This window comes from Leptonotus elevatus, chromosome 4 (assembly GCF_054856555.1).
Source record: "Leptonotus elevatus isolate MCC_2025b chromosome 4, RoL_Lele_1.0, whole genome shotgun sequence".
NCBI lineage: Eukaryota > Metazoa > Chordata > Actinopteri > Syngnathiformes > Syngnathidae > Leptonotus > Leptonotus elevatus.
The window spans coordinates 12,341,704-12,359,278 of NC_141242.1; the positions used below are offsets into that span (position 1 = coordinate 12,341,704).

At 40.5% G+C, this 17,575-nt stretch overlaps 1 protein-coding gene across 1 annotated transcript in view; it reads right to left on the reverse strand.

Annotated features, from left to right (window-relative positions):
• The window catches only part of LOC147175556 (A disintegrin and metalloproteinase with thrombospondin motifs 20), a 104,475-nt gene that overhangs the window by 46,662 nt on the left and 40,238 nt on the right, over window positions 1–17,575 (reverse strand). Inside the window, exons 12-17 of the mRNA XM_086074098.1 lie at window positions 10,190–10,335; window positions 9,067–9,248; window positions 8,646–8,782; window positions 8,444–8,561; window positions 5,340–5,435; window positions 1,753–1,919 (exon numbers count right to left, since the gene is read on the reverse strand). Coding sequence (XP_085930224.1) covers window positions 1,753–1,919; window positions 5,340–5,435; window positions 8,444–8,561; window positions 8,646–8,782; window positions 9,067–9,248; window positions 10,190–10,335 — 846 coding nt within the window. The remainder of the gene's footprint in view (window positions 1–1,752; window positions 1,920–5,339; window positions 5,436–8,443; window positions 8,562–8,645; window positions 8,783–9,066; window positions 9,249–10,189; window positions 10,336–17,575) is intronic.

The following is a 17,575-nucleotide window of genomic DNA, read 5'->3' on the forward strand; positions in this document are numbered from 1 at the left end:
GTTCGCACATAGATACTATAAACAACGATTCTAATATTTTAGGACCTATTACTTGCCACAGCTGAATTTAGAACACTTTAGACTGGTCATGACATGCTCACTGTAAACCGAAAATAAAACAAAAATTCTTTACGGAACCACATCTTAACTCTTTGACTGCCAGACGTTTTCAGAAAAGGGATGCCGTCAGTGCCAGCCGATTTAAGCATTTTGACTGATCTTTCAAGGTCCACAGAAAATGTTCTGTTTGGACTATGGAAACACACGTACTACCAAATGAAAGATTGGACTTTCATCTTTCATCAGAAAAAAAATTGTTTCTACCTTATTCCGTTCTTTAGTAATCAACAATAGAAAATGGCTAGTTTGACCCAATTTCGCCTGTTTTGGACCAAAATACGGAGAAATCAAGCTTTTAGTGAAACGATATTATTTCATGCATTCTAGTGAATTTTACACTTCTTTTTGTCCATGAATGATGCCACAAACACCTAAATAGTGCTTTACTTCTATAAAACACTACCACCAAGAATGAAAAAGTGTTTTTTGATAGCAAAATACGTTTATTTACATTCAACAGTGTAACAATTTGGCAAACTATTTACAAATGTGTGCAACTGTGGTGCTATTTACAAATATGTGGATGTTTCAACGACGGTTTTTCTTTTTGTAACTCTCCTGCGTGCAAGGAGACGCAACAGCATTTGCACAACAGATTGCCTCTTCGCGTGCTCCACTTTCTTGCAGGCCGTTTTTTCCGGGGAATAGCAAGTATATACTGCAGTGTGTGTTGCCAACAAGTCTAATATCAGGATCATGCTACGGTTTCGTTACGTCTCGCTTCCTCGTGTCCTTCAGTTGCTACACCGGGTTGTAAGAGATGTTTTGATCCATTTTATCCACTCCATTCATGGTGGCATCGTAGTCCAGAAACAGTGTCTTCTCCGTGATCAGACTGTACCGCTCCTCCGATGAATATGCATTGGACTCGGGGTACTCTTCATTGTCCGACAAAATGTCCGCATGTGAAAGCTCCGGCGTTAGCAGCGGTAGCCGCGCTAGCCGGTGAGGCTTACTACGTGATCATAACAGTCGCGTCAAGGCTTCCAACTTTGGCGTCAAGCTCGGAGTCATCATCATCATCATCATCAATCTGCATTGATCGATGCCAACTCTCCATCGCCCGATCGAATGTCCGATTGTGTAGAAGTACCCGGTCGGCTATTGTGCGCATTTTCCGGCCTTAGCAGCGCTAGCCGCGCTTAGCCGGTGAGGCTTACTACGTGATCATAACAGTCGCGTCAAGGCTTCCAACTTTGGCGTCAAGCTCGGAGTCATCATCGTCGACATCAATGCGCTTTTTAGTATTGATTGATGCTTTCCGTCTTTGAAAAAAATGCTCAAGCGTGAGCTGCTTGCAACCGGTTGCTTGGTCATTGTGGCTTATTCAGCCATGTCTCCTCAACACTCTAGCTCCGCCTCACGTCTTCTACTGACGCCCACGGTGGGCGGCCCATCCAACCTTGTGCAAAGAGAGTCATCGCTGCCCTCTAGGGGCCAAAACGAGTCTTTTACTAATCAGATCTGCCTGATACTTTCAGCACAGCTGCCCAAGGCTTTCCTGCACCCGTTTTCAAAAAAAAACAAAAAAAACATAGGGGACGTCTTTTAACGTCCTCGGCGCCCTTCCCTAGGTTTATGCTAAACGTTTTATAACGTTTATGGCGGTCAAAGAGTTAAAGTGAGGGTGACCTGCAGAACGAGCTCCTCTTCGATGCGATCCGTGCAGTTGATACGCTCCACTTTGGTGTCAGAGCCGCTGTACTCGATGACCGTTCCCTTGAAGGGGATCTCCCTTTTGAACATGGCCACCACGAAGTTCCCGTTCAGCAGGAAGTTGGACTGGCTGTCGGATAACGCTGCAAAAAAAAAAAGAGACAACAATCCATTTGAGCGGAAAAACATTGGAAGAGTGCACTGTTGTAAACAGTCGTCCTGTTGCCAGCTCATTGTTGTGGAAAACCACACGAGAAGCACGTAAGCGACACTGGCGGTTATAGATCGCGTCTATTTGGAGTCAAAACTGCGCGACACTGAACGCTGATTGACGCTGCAGTGAAACAACAACACATGAGAGCATACGGTTCACCATTGCAGCAAGTAAACACAACTTTTTTCGAGGCTGGTTCCAAGAAGCATGCAGCTAATTGCGACGTCTGCGTGCCAAAAGTATGCGCGCCATGAACTCCCTCCACTTTGTTTACATTCGAGTTCGCACGTTGTTGGAGCCCGGAGCGAGTCATTTTTTACCCAAAAATGATTGCGGGTTTGGGACCATATGGCGCAAACAGACAAATGTGCACAACATGAGCATAGAAGTACAGAGGTTACCTTTGGCTTATGGGTTTCATTTGTTGCGTGACCAAGCTCGCAACTAAATTTATACATATCAAATAAACATTGAAATGAAATAAAATGCCATTAATCTGTTCCAGCACCCAAACATGGCACTGCAATGTCAAAACTATCAAGTTTGGCGTCTGTGCACGCAGATTGTTGCATGGGTTCCATCAGCCCAAAAATTGTATACAAGCATTAAATTGGAATTGGGCAAGCCTACCTGAACCCGCAAAGGCCTTTTCACTAGAGATAGGCCAATAGCAATGCCGATAATAAGCAAACTCAGCCGATAACTGATATTTGAAGCCAATATTTTCAGTAAAGAAAAAAGATGGGGGGTGGGCGGGGGTCAATTGGCGTCAAAATATTTTAAAATACAAATGCCAATATTGACTTTGTTGTAATGTCTTAAAGCATTAAAGTTTTTTTTATCTTAATATATACTTCATTTTAAATTAAAAAAAAAAAATCAGGGAACTCCCAAGGTTATTCAGTACATTTTAAGAAGTTAAATAGTAGTAAATACCATAGCTCCAAAATATATAAAAAAAATAATTAAAATAATTATTTGTTTCAATGTCGTACAAAAACAAAAGGTTCAGAAGGTTCTCAGGGTCAACAGCATCTTTTATAAAGTTAACTGAAATTATAAACAATTAGCTCCCTGAGATTAAAATGGTTTTAGCTTTACCTTTTATCGGCCGTCAGATTTTGAAAAAAGGCCGATACCGATATTCGTCAAAATGCCCAACTTCGGCGCCGATAATCGGCCTATCCCTACTTTTCACACTGCACTTAACATATATTAATGTTTTATTCTTTAAAAAAAAAATTATATTCGATTTTTTCCCAATTCCAAAGCTTGCGGTGGTTCCATACCTCCAACAAGGTCACTGAGCTAGAGAGACAAACGTGACACGGCGTTGCAAACAGCCGCCATGTGTTTTTTTCAGCCACATGTGTTTCTTGACAGTGACTGGAGAAAGTCTTGAACCTGGCTTGAACTAAAACGTCTTCATTTTCTTGCCCGCCTCCGTGCCGAGCTATCCGCTTTCACCCACATGCGTCTAATTAGCACCTAGCGCCGCCTCATTTATCTTTCTTGAGGGCGTCTGACACTCCATTTACTTTCCCGAGCCCGCGTTGCCTTGACCAGCCGACCCCCCCGATCACGTTGCCTTCGCGTACACTAAGCGCGAGAGACAGTTATCGAGTGGCTTTTTGCCAACGGTTTACGTCTCCCTCACTGACAGCTTTCCTCGTCGGCTGCGTGGGTCACCGCAACAGGGCGTTTGTGATGGGGGCCCGGGGCATAATGGCATTGACCTAACTTACTGAGAGACTTCTAATGTAAGCGTACTTATTCAAGAGGTAGACTCGGCTATAATTAAAACCGGACAAATAAAACCATTTAAACATCACCATATTTTTTTCCATAAAGTCAATCAATTTGTTCATACAAAACCTTAAAGTTATCCAGGTAATGTTTTCAGTTACACGTCAACAATCCTAACTGATTTTTACTCAAAGTTCAATTACTCAACATCTGGGTAATTGAAGGTGTTTGCAGAGTCATAGTGGTGCTTTTGTACTTACAATTTGGTAAATGATAACTATTTCAATAAACTCATACTCAGCAAATGCTGAACCACAAATATGAAGTGGTGGTATGGCGTACTTGCACAATTCCGGTGAATTTTTTTCAGAACCTTATCATCTGTACGCCACTTATTTTCAAAGTTTGAAATGATATTAAATTGTTTGGAGACAGTAATTTGTGGTATTCAGTAAATGGTTTAAAATACTAATAAAGACAATTGTTTAAAATTTGTATCATTATTTTTGGATCCACTGTACAAAACAACACTGATTTATTATATAACATTCTATCTTAATATTTTGGAATTTAAGTAAACATGTGTCTTGATAATATATTAGAAGTGGTTAACTTAATTAGGCACTTTTGCGACAGTAAATTATCATTAAAAACCGTGGTGGCTTGCGATACGAGTGCCGTCTAACGAATTTTTCAAGGAATGAGCATCACTTGGCCGATTTTCAGTTTGGAGCATATTTGAGACAAAAGCGCACTTCAGAACCCCACCACTAGACGGCGGCAGCAAACTTTGCAACAATTGTCAACCATCTATTCACATTGATTTCCTTGCAGTGGAAGGACAATATTAGCTGGTGGCGCTAATGTGCCATTAAGATCATTTGCCAACCTGTCAATTGACCCAACAGACGGAAAAGGACGAATAATGAATTAGGTATAGTTGGGTTTTGTGCACATATTTTAGTGTTTGCAGGTTATGAGGAGAGCAATTTTTATTACTGCGTGTTGTTCTACCCTACAATACTGTTGAGTACATTTGAAAAACATGTTAAAAAACACATTTTAGTGTTTTGGTGGGCTGGGACGGATTAATTTCATTTACATTCATTTCAATGGGGAAAGCTGATTTGAGGTACAAGCGTGGTCATGGAATGACTTAAACTCGTATCTCTAGGCCCCGCTGCAGAAAATAATTAAAGAAAATGTTTCATGATAGGCAGTTTAAACCTGAAACAATAATTTATTCAATTCTCTTCAAATTGATTTGCAATTTCTGTTGAAAAATACAAACATACAACATTTCTTGTTGAATTTTATCCTGCAACGGCCACAAACTTTTTTCTAAAACTATGACTTATAATATTAAAAATCTTATTCTTCAAGCTCAACTTTTGTAACATAGGATTTTTCCCTGTGGGCCTAATTTCTCTTCTTTCCAGACAACTGGACTTCATCATCTTCCTAAAAGAAGATTTATTGCAAGTGTGACGTTCCTCAATGTTTTTATACTTATCCAGCTCTGCTCCTAATAAATTGTCAAGCGGGCCGCCAGCTTCAATTTTGGATCTGTGCTTTCAAAAAACGCATTCTCGCTCCGACTCACCGAGGTAGTTGTCATCTTCTGGCTTTCCGGAGTAGCTGACCTGTTTAATATCAATGTTGGTAGCACCAGCTGGGATGCGGACCACTGTGTTGTAGCCTGAAGAGGAAAAACAGACAGAGATCAGACGCATTTTGAAGTTTTCTAATAGTTTCACCATGCTCCAAAAGGGATGTCCGCTTCCAACCACTGGGGACTTACACACTTGGAAAAACACCCAAAATCAGGTCTCGTCTCAAATAACCTGCAGGGAGGCTTGTTGAGGTCTCAGAGGCCCGGTCGTGAAATGACAAGTAATTATTCCCTGAACCTTCCATTTGGCCTGTAATTACCACACTCAACATGTTGTCCCGCGATAAACTAACACAAAGAACAAGTGGGCATGACAGAAAGAATAACCCAGAAAGGACACTTTTGACAAAGTGCACACTCTAAAAACAGTTGGGTCAAAAATAACCCAATTTGAGTCAAAATTGGGCCCATCCACCACTTGGGTCCATTTGTCTTTATACATTTTTGGGGTTGCTTTGTACAAATGAAAAATTTTTGACCTAAATTTGGTTACTTTTTTAGAGTGTAGTGTAAATAAACTGTAAAATAAATAATAACATGTAAATATTTTTAAAGGGAAATTTTACTAGTTTGACTAGTCTAAACATTCTGATATGAATAAATGGGCAAAATCCAGCCGTTATATTCATCTAAGAGCGCGGTCGACAGGCGAGACGTGATTGGTCGTTACTAAGCCCTTAAGCCCTGTGATGTCATTGTTTGATGGGGTGGAAGTAGGATATGAAATTACAATAATTCATTAAGATAATCACAATCAAATATTCAGCTGTGAAACATGATTAAGCATATTCAAGAAATTAATGATTGTGGTATAAAAACTACACGGGCAACATACGTAGGTCTGCAACATATTTGAAAGGTCCTGTGTGCAAATTTCGGCGTTTGTATGTATACTCCATGCTCACTTGGGTTTTCTGGAAGGACTCTGGCTTCCTCCCACACTCCAAAAATATGAATGTTAGGTTTGATGAAGGCCATAGGTGTAAATGTGAATTGTTGTTTGTCTATTGTATGGTTGATAACCGGTCCAGGGTGCACATCACAACTCGAATAGGCTCCAGCTCACCCTTGACCCTAAATGCTGATTATCTATAAAAATACATATTTCTCACTTATGCCAATAATCCAATAGTATGATAAAACAGTGGTGTGTTTATTATGCTAATTTGGAGGAAGAAAAAAATTATTGAGCTCATAAGAATGAGTTGGCATCCATTTTTCTGCACAAACACACACACAGGAGGGCTGAAGATGAGATTCGAACCCAGAACCTCTCAACTGTGAACCAGACTCTATGCCACTGTTGTAGCCTGCTGTTTAATCTTCTATTCTAAATTGAGAGCAGAAGAGAAAAGATGTTGAGGAAGCGTGGCTTCCCTAACACCTCCAGCCACAGGGGGGCAGCACTTGGTTTGCATATTAGCCATCTATCAAATCATGCCAGTCTTACCTTTACAAAGGCTTTTTATGTATTTGTCCCTCAAATTTCCATTGTGGGATTTGTAGGAGATGCACTGCAACAATAATTTACTGACAATGGCAGACAATGGTCCAGCAGCCATTAAAAATGTTTTTTATTGTCCTCTTGTGAGAAAGGGGTGCAGGGGTACAAAACCGTCCACCCTCCCACTAAGCAACCAAAAGAACAAAGAAAAAGCACAAACCTGATGAGGCTTAGATTGAAAGCAATCAGAATTTGGCACTAGATGAAGCCCTGCAGCATCGCGTCGGTTTGTTTAAAAATGGTGAGGTCAGAGCCGTTATCCGAACATTTGACAGTTTCAGACAAAGATCGGTCCCCAAATTTGGCCCAGGTCTGACTATTCTTTTGAAACAATCAGAGCGCATTTAAATGACAACAGACATGACATCAGTACGCCATTATTTCAGCCAAGAAGTCTTTCATTGCCATGTGTGTGTTTGTCAAAGGAGATATGAAAAAAAGACTCAATCAAGAGCATAAGCAATGGACTGTAAGATTGAATGTACATGACAAAGTTCAGGTTCTTTCCTCCCAAGTGGCCGCCATTTGCTTATAACTGAACGTCATGCCAGCATAAAGAGAATAATTTTCAAAATGTAGATTGGCTATTTTCATCTTAATAAGTTTTGGAGAATAATAAATGGAAAGGCTTAAAGACCCTGTAAAGTGGATTCAGATATTTGTTTGTAAATACAATTCCCATATTTGAAGATAATTGCTGAAAATATGTGCAAAGGCTGATAATTGTACAGTCTGCTCAATTGTGCGTTTTAGTTTTTTCCCGCCAATTTAGCTTTCCTGATTTTTTGGGCCAAAATAGTGCCTTGTGACACACTCTGGCTCCAGCATGAGTCACTGCTCTCCCACAAAGAAATTGAACGCTTTCTAGTGTTGCAGTCAAGACATTATCAAGACTAGAAAGTATTGAGACCGAGACAAAACCAACACTTTGGTCTTGGTTAAGCTAGCTGTGGCTACACCCAAAAATTAATCTTCCCTTTAGATAGTCCGCTTCTGTTGCTGCTTCTTTAGAGTGCCCCATTGTCAGCCATGAGTGCATGCACGTCACCCAGAGAAATTAGAAAGAGTAAGGAGAGCGGAGATTTTTTATTTGATTTTTTTTAAAGTATGATTTGACAGTGAGCGTGTGGACAGGGGCTTTGTGTTGGCATGGCTGCTTTAGAGCGCCTCGTTGTCACAATGTGGAAAAGCCCCGTGATGATCTGGTGGGATATACTGTAGAATATTATTCGAGTCACCAGAGGCTTTAAGCGGACAATTTTCATGGCTCAAACATTTTTAGGTACAAGAATGATGCTAACATCCATTTGATTAACATTTGAGGTATTTGATTGAAAGTTGGCAGCCGAGTGGGCGTGGTTTCAGCGCATTCAGAAGAGAAACCCCCCGTGTATGAGAGCAGACAAAACATCATGGATTTGTCATGATTTCAAAGACAATTTCGATATACTTGGCAACACTCTTTTTACGTACATGACATTTACATTTTCAGAAAAAACGCTTATCTCCACAACATATGTGAGGAACTCACCATACTGAGCATCGTTGAACGTCCCTGCCTGTGTTTTGCACGAGGAGTTGTCTCCACCACACACGCCGCACTTGTCGTTCCTGGCCTTGGAGTTGAGGACGTGATCGCAGCCCGCTTGCTGGAGACGAAAAGTTGGTATTGTGTACGTACTGTAGAGTCATACAGCATATTGAGATTGCAAACGGGAAGCAAACCGACGGACCCTGCAGAGGCCTTGAACGCAGATGTCGTAGGTATCCGTGCCACAAGGCGTTCCGTCTATGACGCGGTCCTTCAGCTGGTAATACGCCGTCGTCCCGGCAACCCGGCAGAAAAGCTTGCAGCGATCGTTCAGTTGTACTGAACAGAAAAGGAATCCTTACGTTACGAAAAGGAAGACACGCGATTATCAGCTAGCCCTGTAGAAGCCTGATACAGATGCTGATCATCATCAGGTGTGTTGGAGGAGGGAAACGTCTAAAACAGACCGGACAGCGGCTCTCGAGAGCCGGAGTTTGCTCGTGCTGCCCATGGGAAATACGCTACGTCAAAATTTTAGGCCCCACAATTCTGTATTTTCTTTTGGGCTCAATTTGAAAGACAACCGCAATCAGGAAATTCTTCAAAAGCGCATTTTGACTTACTGCCACTGTATTTGGGGACCCAGCGGACTGTTGGAGGTAGACCGTTGATGTTGAAGTGCTTGCCGTCGAATTGAGAGCACTGGTCCTCGCGGAAGTCTTTGTGTCCTCGCGGACACGGCTCGGTGTTGCAGGAGCGGAATTTCATCCGTCGTCCCACGCAGAACTTGCCGCCATTTCTAGGCCTGAAATAAGATCCAGAAAGAGGGGCTATTCGATCTGAGAGAAAAATAAGTCGACTTTAAAAATCGGTTGACTGTAAATGTCTGCCTTGAAGCTGTGTCGGGTCCATGTTTGCGCCAGCGTCCATGTTTCTACATGGACCTTTTATGCAGACACACACAATTTTGATTGTCTCTTTAGGAACGCTACGGAGGCTTACCTTGCTTTCTTTATAGACGTTTCACATTGCTCGGCAGAGAGCCAACCGCCATTCTACGTCACTAAGCACTGAATGCGTTGCGACGTAAATAACAATGGCGGTGTACGTCCAAATAAAGTTTCTACAAAATGTATTAAACAGGAAATGATTTTTGAAAAATGGATCTCATTGTTATGTCGGTAACAACCAAATAAATAATATAGAGCAAACCTGTCATGAGAGTCGGGGTTCCTTTTAAGTGGTAATCGCTAGCGCGCTAATGCTAATCATGATTGCTAACCAGTTAGCATAGGCTAATTTTGTTAGTGTTTAATAATGGTCATACACAAAGGATACGTGGTTATTAGTTTTACTTACTCAAATAAACTCATGTTGATATGATTTATATGTGAACTAAATGGTGGTTAGTCTGTTTACCTTAAGTGGTAATAGCTAGCGTGCTAATGCTAATCGCGATTGCTAACCGTTTAGCATATGCTAACTGTGTTGGTTTTTAAAAATCCATATGTACAGAAGATAATGAATAATGACTAGTTATATCCACTCAATTCACCTCACGTTCAACCTTGATAGATTAACAAAAAAACAAAAAAAACTTCAATAGAATAATCAATAGGATAATCAACTTTAAAAAGATTTGATAGGTCTTGCCCGAAGCTCAACCAAAGTTTCAATTTGACTTCCAACTAGGGTTCCAACTTTCAACCAAGGTCTAACAATCGTACATTCTTTACATGTTCTTACTCTGGCTTGTTGCAGTCTCTGGTGTTGCTCCGTGTCCCTCCGCCGCAAGACCTGGAGCAAGCGCTGTAGGGCCCCCAGGCCCCCCATTCCCCGTGGACCGGCTGCAGGTGCAGCTCCTTGTTGACACACATCCCATGTCTGCAATACTGCAAGGATATAATCGCACGTGCACAGATCCCGTTTAGAGACATTGAGATTTAGTGTACGCGCACCTGGGAGACTTTAAAACCCTTTGTTTACATCAAGCTGTATTTGAAAAGAAACGCTAATTCCATGTTTATCTTTGGGGGAACGTATCCAATTCCAAAAGCTGTTCAAAGGCAAAATGAGCATACACAGTGTGATGTGAACGTACATTGAAATATACAGTATGCTTCCATATTGGAAATTGACATTATTACAATTATTAGATGTTAAAGTATGGAATCTTGCATTGTATCCTAAATGATTTCTCAGACACACTTAAGTATTTATGACATTTTGCAATCCTATTCCCAACACAGGAATGAGAAAGACTAAAGAGGTGTTTAGTATCAAAACCGCAAGAAGTGATAACAGCTCTCCTTTGTGCATTACGGGACCCCATTCTCTTACTAAGTAGCATATCAGACGGGTTCTGTTCGCGGGAGGAATGAGGGACAAGACGGCGACTGTCTGCACAGAGCCTGCCGTCCAGCAGCACCTTGATATGGAAACCCAAGCACCATGATAAGACGGGAAACTCAAATTTCAAGATGTTAGACCTTCCAGATGATAAATCTACTGTAGCTAATATCAATCCTACTGGCCGGCTTCCCATCACACTGTAATGCAATAAATCATTGGCTTTGGATGAGAGTTGCTTCTGTGGTTAAACTGGAGGAAGAAAAGAACCCACGGGAGGATACGATGTAATGTAATCTCCAGAGCAATGGCTAATCTGTAATATAAATCCACAGATATCACGGGAGGCAAACACCTGCACACAAATACAAACGGGCCCCTCTGTGCTTGGCTTATATGTGTGTTTTCCACACCTAATGATGGAGTGTAAAAGATGGTGCACAATGACACACATTTACAGTATATATATATATATATATATATATATATATATATATATATATATATATAAAATTAGATATTTTTTTAAATATATTTTTTACTTAAATAATTGTGAATACAAAGAAAAGATTCTGAATTGTTTTAAAACACAAAAAGTCAGGTATTTTGTAAATGTAAGAAAATACATTTAAATTCCTCTAAACAGTAAATTTCAGGAAAACAGCAAGACACAAAAAAAAAGAGATTTTATTTAAGTTTAATTTAAGTAAAATTCTATTTTCACATGTATTTATGGGGAAACGATGTATTAAAATGATTGCTTTATGGTTGTATGAGTCGGGCTATGAAATGGAAAATCGATTTGATTTGATTAATCTATTTTTTTAAACTCAGCCCTAGGTAATCATTTGGCCGTTTTACTATCCAAAACTCGAAATGATCGAAGAATAGAAAAATGCCATTAATTTCATGAAGTTTTAGGGAAAATTAAGCGGTTAAGAAAATGGTTGGATGGATTTTTATACAGTATTAGCCAGGATACATAGGTTTTTCTTTAAAATGATCTGTCATTGTTTTTTGGGGGAAATATTATGTATCAAAAGTACTTGGCGACTACTCAAAAGGTACGTTTTCATACTGGTATCGGTCTGGAACAAGTGGTATTGAACATCCCTATTTACATGAAAAAATGTAGAAAACTTCAAGCACTTGCTTGATTTATAATCCAATAATCCAAAAATCCTAGCACACCATAGGAAGCCCCATAGTAACCACGGACAGCCAAGAAAGGCCACATTTGGAATACATTAAATTAATCCCCTTTTTCCCCCCACTACAAAGACTTTCCTCCTTACTATTAAGGTCACATTCCCATCACCACCTTCCCTTCCATACCTCCCTTTTCTCCCTATGGGAAGTTGTAAGGGCCACCGCAGCGCAGCGAGCCCCAAAGAGGTGTCACACATGAGAGGGGGTGTCTGTCAGAGATCTCGCAAAGCCTGTGTAAGCCTCTGAGGCATTCCACTCCTTCCTCCCTCCCTGTTTACAAGCACTGCGTTTGGCTTCAAAAGGTGATGCGCCTGAGAAGGAGAAGATGGACGGGACGTTGGGGGGGGGGAAAGGGAAAAACATCTGCGAGAGATGATGCGTATGTGGTAAACGTATTTGGTGTCAGAAGTAGGATCTAGAGGAGACCATAACCGAAACGCAGTGCCTTCGATTGTTCTTCCAGCCTGACGTGTGATGTATGTGTCCCACAAGAGGGCACTTAAAAAATGTTTTTGTAGAATACAATGGTGTTGTAGATACACTTTGAATTTATGTGTCTGTGCTCATAACTCAAAACATATTTCTGTATTGAAATGAATGGAAACGCCATGCATGCATCCATTCCAGATCAAATGTGCTGCAACTGAGTCAATGTTCTGTAGTAAATGTGGTACCTTGAGATAAGAGTAGTGCTGTCAAAGTTAAAGCATTAAGTAATTAATGAATCACAAAAAAACCATCCCATTAATCATGTAATAACGCAGATTAATCACATTATTAATTTTGACCGCAGATGATCCTTCAGTTGACATGCATTAATGTAAAGCATTTAATAGATGTTTGTGTATGATATTCAGAATATTTGTTCATGTCAAACTATCGGGGTCATTTTTGTTCCCATTTTAAATTATGCAAGTAATTAACTGATTAGAAAAAGAGGAGGATGAGCTTGTGCAGTGGATCAAAAAATGTTGAAGAATTGTCGAAAAGATTAACACATAACAGGTAGGCTTTAAATTTGGCGGGCAAAAAAATGTTGATAAAAAGCCTTTTAAATTAAGTGATTAATTGTGACTAAGAAGATTTCTAAGAAATAAAAAATGTAATCGTTGGACAGCTCTAGATAAGAGTGAACCAAATTACGACTTTTTCGACATATGAGCCACCGGTTCTGAAAATGTTGGGCTTTGACTAGCAAGCGAGTAAACAAACTCAGTTTACAACAAGCAGCAGTTTAGCAGAATGTAAACAACTCTTGGGGATAAAAAGAGGCTTCAAACCCAAGTCAAAATTTATTGTCAAACTAAACTAATACAATATATAATAACATAATTGCACTTTTTGTTTTTAAAATAACCACACAACTTTGCCTTCCGCTAGCTAAATGCTAATGCTAACAAAAAATGCTCCAGACGGGTTAACAAAATACCTAGATGGCTAATAATTTATTCAAATGGAAAAATCTGATAATTCTATGTGTGATATATACAACTGCAGGCAGGAAAGGAAACAGTAATACAACAAAAAAGTACATTAGAGAGAGTGTAGTAGAATCTATAAAGATTAAAAAAAACTATTTATTGAAAAAAACTTTCTTGTCATAGAAAAATAATCAAACTAGCTATCCTTTGATATTTGCTGAACTGAGGTCTTGTGTGACCTCATGGTGGCAGGACTCAGATTTAAGAGGTGTACTTTCCTGAAATTTGCGTTTGAATGTTACTACTTTCCTTTCCTAGTATTTAGCCTAGCTAAGTGGGTGATGCCGCAGCAATCTTTCATATAGCGACTGCACTGTGTGTTCAGCCAAAGTGATTGATTGGACCCCCTGGTGGCTTCTCCTGGGGGAGGACGTGGGCACAATCAATTCCAATTAGCTATCAGTCGAGCGGGAATGCTGAGGCAAAAGGCCTGCGTTGAGTTGACTTTTCCTAGAAAGGTTGTCAAAACTTGGGAATGCGGTGAGACATTTGAAGGTCTTGCGAGAGGAGCCTGTCCAGCTGTGACGAGTGTATGTTTCAAATTAGGAATCTGACAAAGACGCACGTTGACTGGCCGGCAACACGTGCACACATACGCCACATGGCTTTAAGCACGACGCGTACACAAATATCAATTCTGAACATTTATGATTGATTATCAGGGAGGAAAAGTCTTTGATTTAAGGGTGTCAGATGATTAAATTTTTTTACCGTAATTAATCGCATGACTTCAATTAATTCATGATTAATCGCAAATTGTATATCTGTACAATAAAATGTACATTAAAATATAGTTTAACATTTTTTCATACTCTTGCCAATATAATAGTGGAAAAAATGTTAAACTAATAGAAATATGGCTGCATCTTTTAGTCATTGATACAGTCATTCTATAATAATTCATAAAATTGAGTTAAAATCAAAAAGATGTACTGTACTGTAAAACGTGTTGATATTGATTTGTGTTGAGGTCATTTTTCTAGATGGAATAATTGCGTTTGTAAGACGTTGGTGACAGCTCAATGCACTTTTCTTTTCATATTAAGAGCTATCTTATCTTTAACATGAAGTAACTTTTGAAGACATTTTGCACATTTTTAAAATTGTAAAATACAACTTGACCCCAGCTTTATATGCATTATTATTAAATTTATTACGGATACATTTTGACGTGGACGTGTCTAATGCGTTATGACTGGAATTCCCCCAGTAAAGGCTTTTCAAGTAAGGGGCGATAATTAATCGTGCGTTAAAAAAAAAAAACGGCATTAAAGGAACTTTAAATTAACTCAAAATTAACACTAATTTTGACACCCCTACTTTGATCGTATCAATTTTGACCCGATTATCGGTATTATTTGTACCCGCCTTATGTAAATATGCAGAATTAAGTCAAAGCAAGGAATCCGTGTGGCCCCAAAGAGATGATGCTAACCCGCCGACGTTTGAGGACACCAGCATCTGCTCGGAGCACCTTGGCTGGCTGCTTGCGCCCTGTAATTGACAGGAAATTGTTGCACCGAGGAGCTCGTTTGTGCACCCAAGCCATACATCACCGCAGGAATGAGAAGGCAAACAGCTGATTTTGAAAAGCCCCCCACTCTTTCATTTGGCCCTTTTGCGACATGGCATCACCTTTCATGTCGCGGCCGTCTTTCCTTATGACTCTTTGGTGTTCTGAGTTCAGAACTGGAGCACGGCAGGATTTGCCACTCGGACGTCCCGCCACCAAAAACGTCTATTGTCCACAATGGTACGTTTACAACACATCCAAAGAAACCATCTGGAATCACTTCTCAAGACGCGGACCACATCTGTCGATTTTCAATAAGGCTTTCTGCTTCATTGCACAGCTAAATTGACCCGAAGGTGTGACACAATAAACTTATTTTGCATTAGACACTTCCTCCTCGCGTTGTGATGAAAGGATGTGGACACAAAAGCTGAGAAAGGGCAGGAGATAGGAGAGAGTGACCCCAGAGATGTTTTAGGTACAGTATCAGCACACTCCTTTTGCATCAATCCATCTAGAGACTTGTTTTTAACTGACAAGCGATGTCGTTTAACCCATTAAGGCCGAGAGCGCATTACCGCGTTTCTACCACTAGAGCCAGCAGCGGCTCTAGCACTCTTCTACCTTTAAGGCCGAGAGAGCGTATACGTCATTTTGTTTTGTTTTGACCAATTCTTGTTCTCTTAGCACCAGAATCTACACATGAGGGTGACGTGGGCCTTGTAGCATGCCTTGGAATTTTATTCAGAGCATTCATGGCTGACGTAGATACGCCGGAGTTCTCAAATAAATGACGGCGATTGACAACGGCGCGGGGGGACTTCAAATCAGTGTGACCACTCAACAGTGCCATACTGTTAAGAAATATGTTTTTAGACAATGAGGATGTTGAAAATTCCGACGGCTTTGTAACGGAATGGACGACGAATAATTACCACTGGATTATCCGAGGTTTTTACAACTGCGCTCCAGTGTTGAAGGTAAATATAACCGCAGATGTGACACACTTGTTTGTTGATTTAAAAAATATATATTGAAGGTTTATAATAATAGCCTTAGGTTTGTGTAAATGCCACAGGTGTAAGCCCTGAAATGTTTTGGGAATTATGTTTCTATCTGCTTCAGGAGCTGAGATATCAATTATTTAGTAGGCATTGACAATATTGTTGAATTTCCAGAAAAACTTCAATTTTTCTAAACACAGCCAAAGGTTTTTACAGGCATGTTTTGGCAGGCGCTTTAGGCCTTAATGGGTTAAATGAGAATGGTGTTTTGGAGCCTGAAAACATTCACATTGCATTACATTCACACCTGGACAATTAAGAGTCGCCAAGGAAACTAACATAAAGGGACTGGCCTCACCCTCTAAATCCTGATTAGTTTTTTGCATTGACAGAACAAATTACTTTCAAATGAAAATCTAACAGTGGCCACTTAGGGGCAGTGTGGTTCCACGCGGTCTGATACCCTGTTAAGTTGTAGCCACATTAGAGAGTAGAAGGAAAAAGTCACAATCAAGTTATTCCAATAAAAGTTGTTTTTTTGCAGTGTGTGTGCCGCGAGTAGCGCGCTAATTAGCATTAGCAAGTCAGACTGGAGTAGATCATTACAATTCCTTGCACATCTATAGATTGAAGCAAAAATCATTGTCAATCAAATAATTTTGAATACAAAATCGGTCTTAATCAAAAATCGATTCGGAATTGAATCGCAGACCCAAAAATCAAAATCGAATCGAATCGTGAGACATTCAAAGATTCCCACCCCTACTACGTACATGCACAAAAACTATGCGCAGTAAGTTAATGCCTCGGCCATAAACATGGCAGCAGGAGTAGCTCTTGTCAGAATTAGCTAAGTAGTTTAGCAGCTATTCTAATATATTTTAAGATTGGATTCACATTAACAGTATAGCAGACGCGCTAATCACTACATCATTGTTGCCCACAACAACAATCCCGTATTATTATTTCAAATCCACTAACACTCACAAGAATGATGTCAGGGAGGAAAAGAAACATTCTTTCGAGATTTTAGGGGCGAGAGAAAGTGATACCAGTGCTCCAATTCCAAGTTACAGTACACACACGTCGTTCCTCCACAAGTGTGTCATGCTGCCAGGAGGCTCGGGCCAAACGCTCGCCACTTCTTCCGCCAACAGACTCCATTGTGGCCCAGCTTTGCTTGTCAAGACCCCGGCTGTCTCACTCTAATTGGCTCAAACAAAAGCAGGTTGTCATTCTTCCCCTCGACGGAATGCTCTGGAAATATATAACGACTCCCCGATTTATTCACCACTCAATTGAGCACCCATCAAGAGGATCCGGGAGCGCTAAACGACACAAATGGAAACATTCAAACGTTTAGGTTTGAGCTACTCAAAGGCCTTTTGGACGACACAAAACGACTCGTTCAGCAAGTGCCACCGTCTTCCTCTGCCACCCACTGCGTGGCTACGTGGTGAGAAGCGGGACCTTCAAAAGGGCCGGCATGTGGATGCAGGGGCTGAGCGGACCCCGGCTTTGGCTTGACAGGCCACTATTGAGCATGCTTGCTGGCCCTTAAACTCCACACACACAC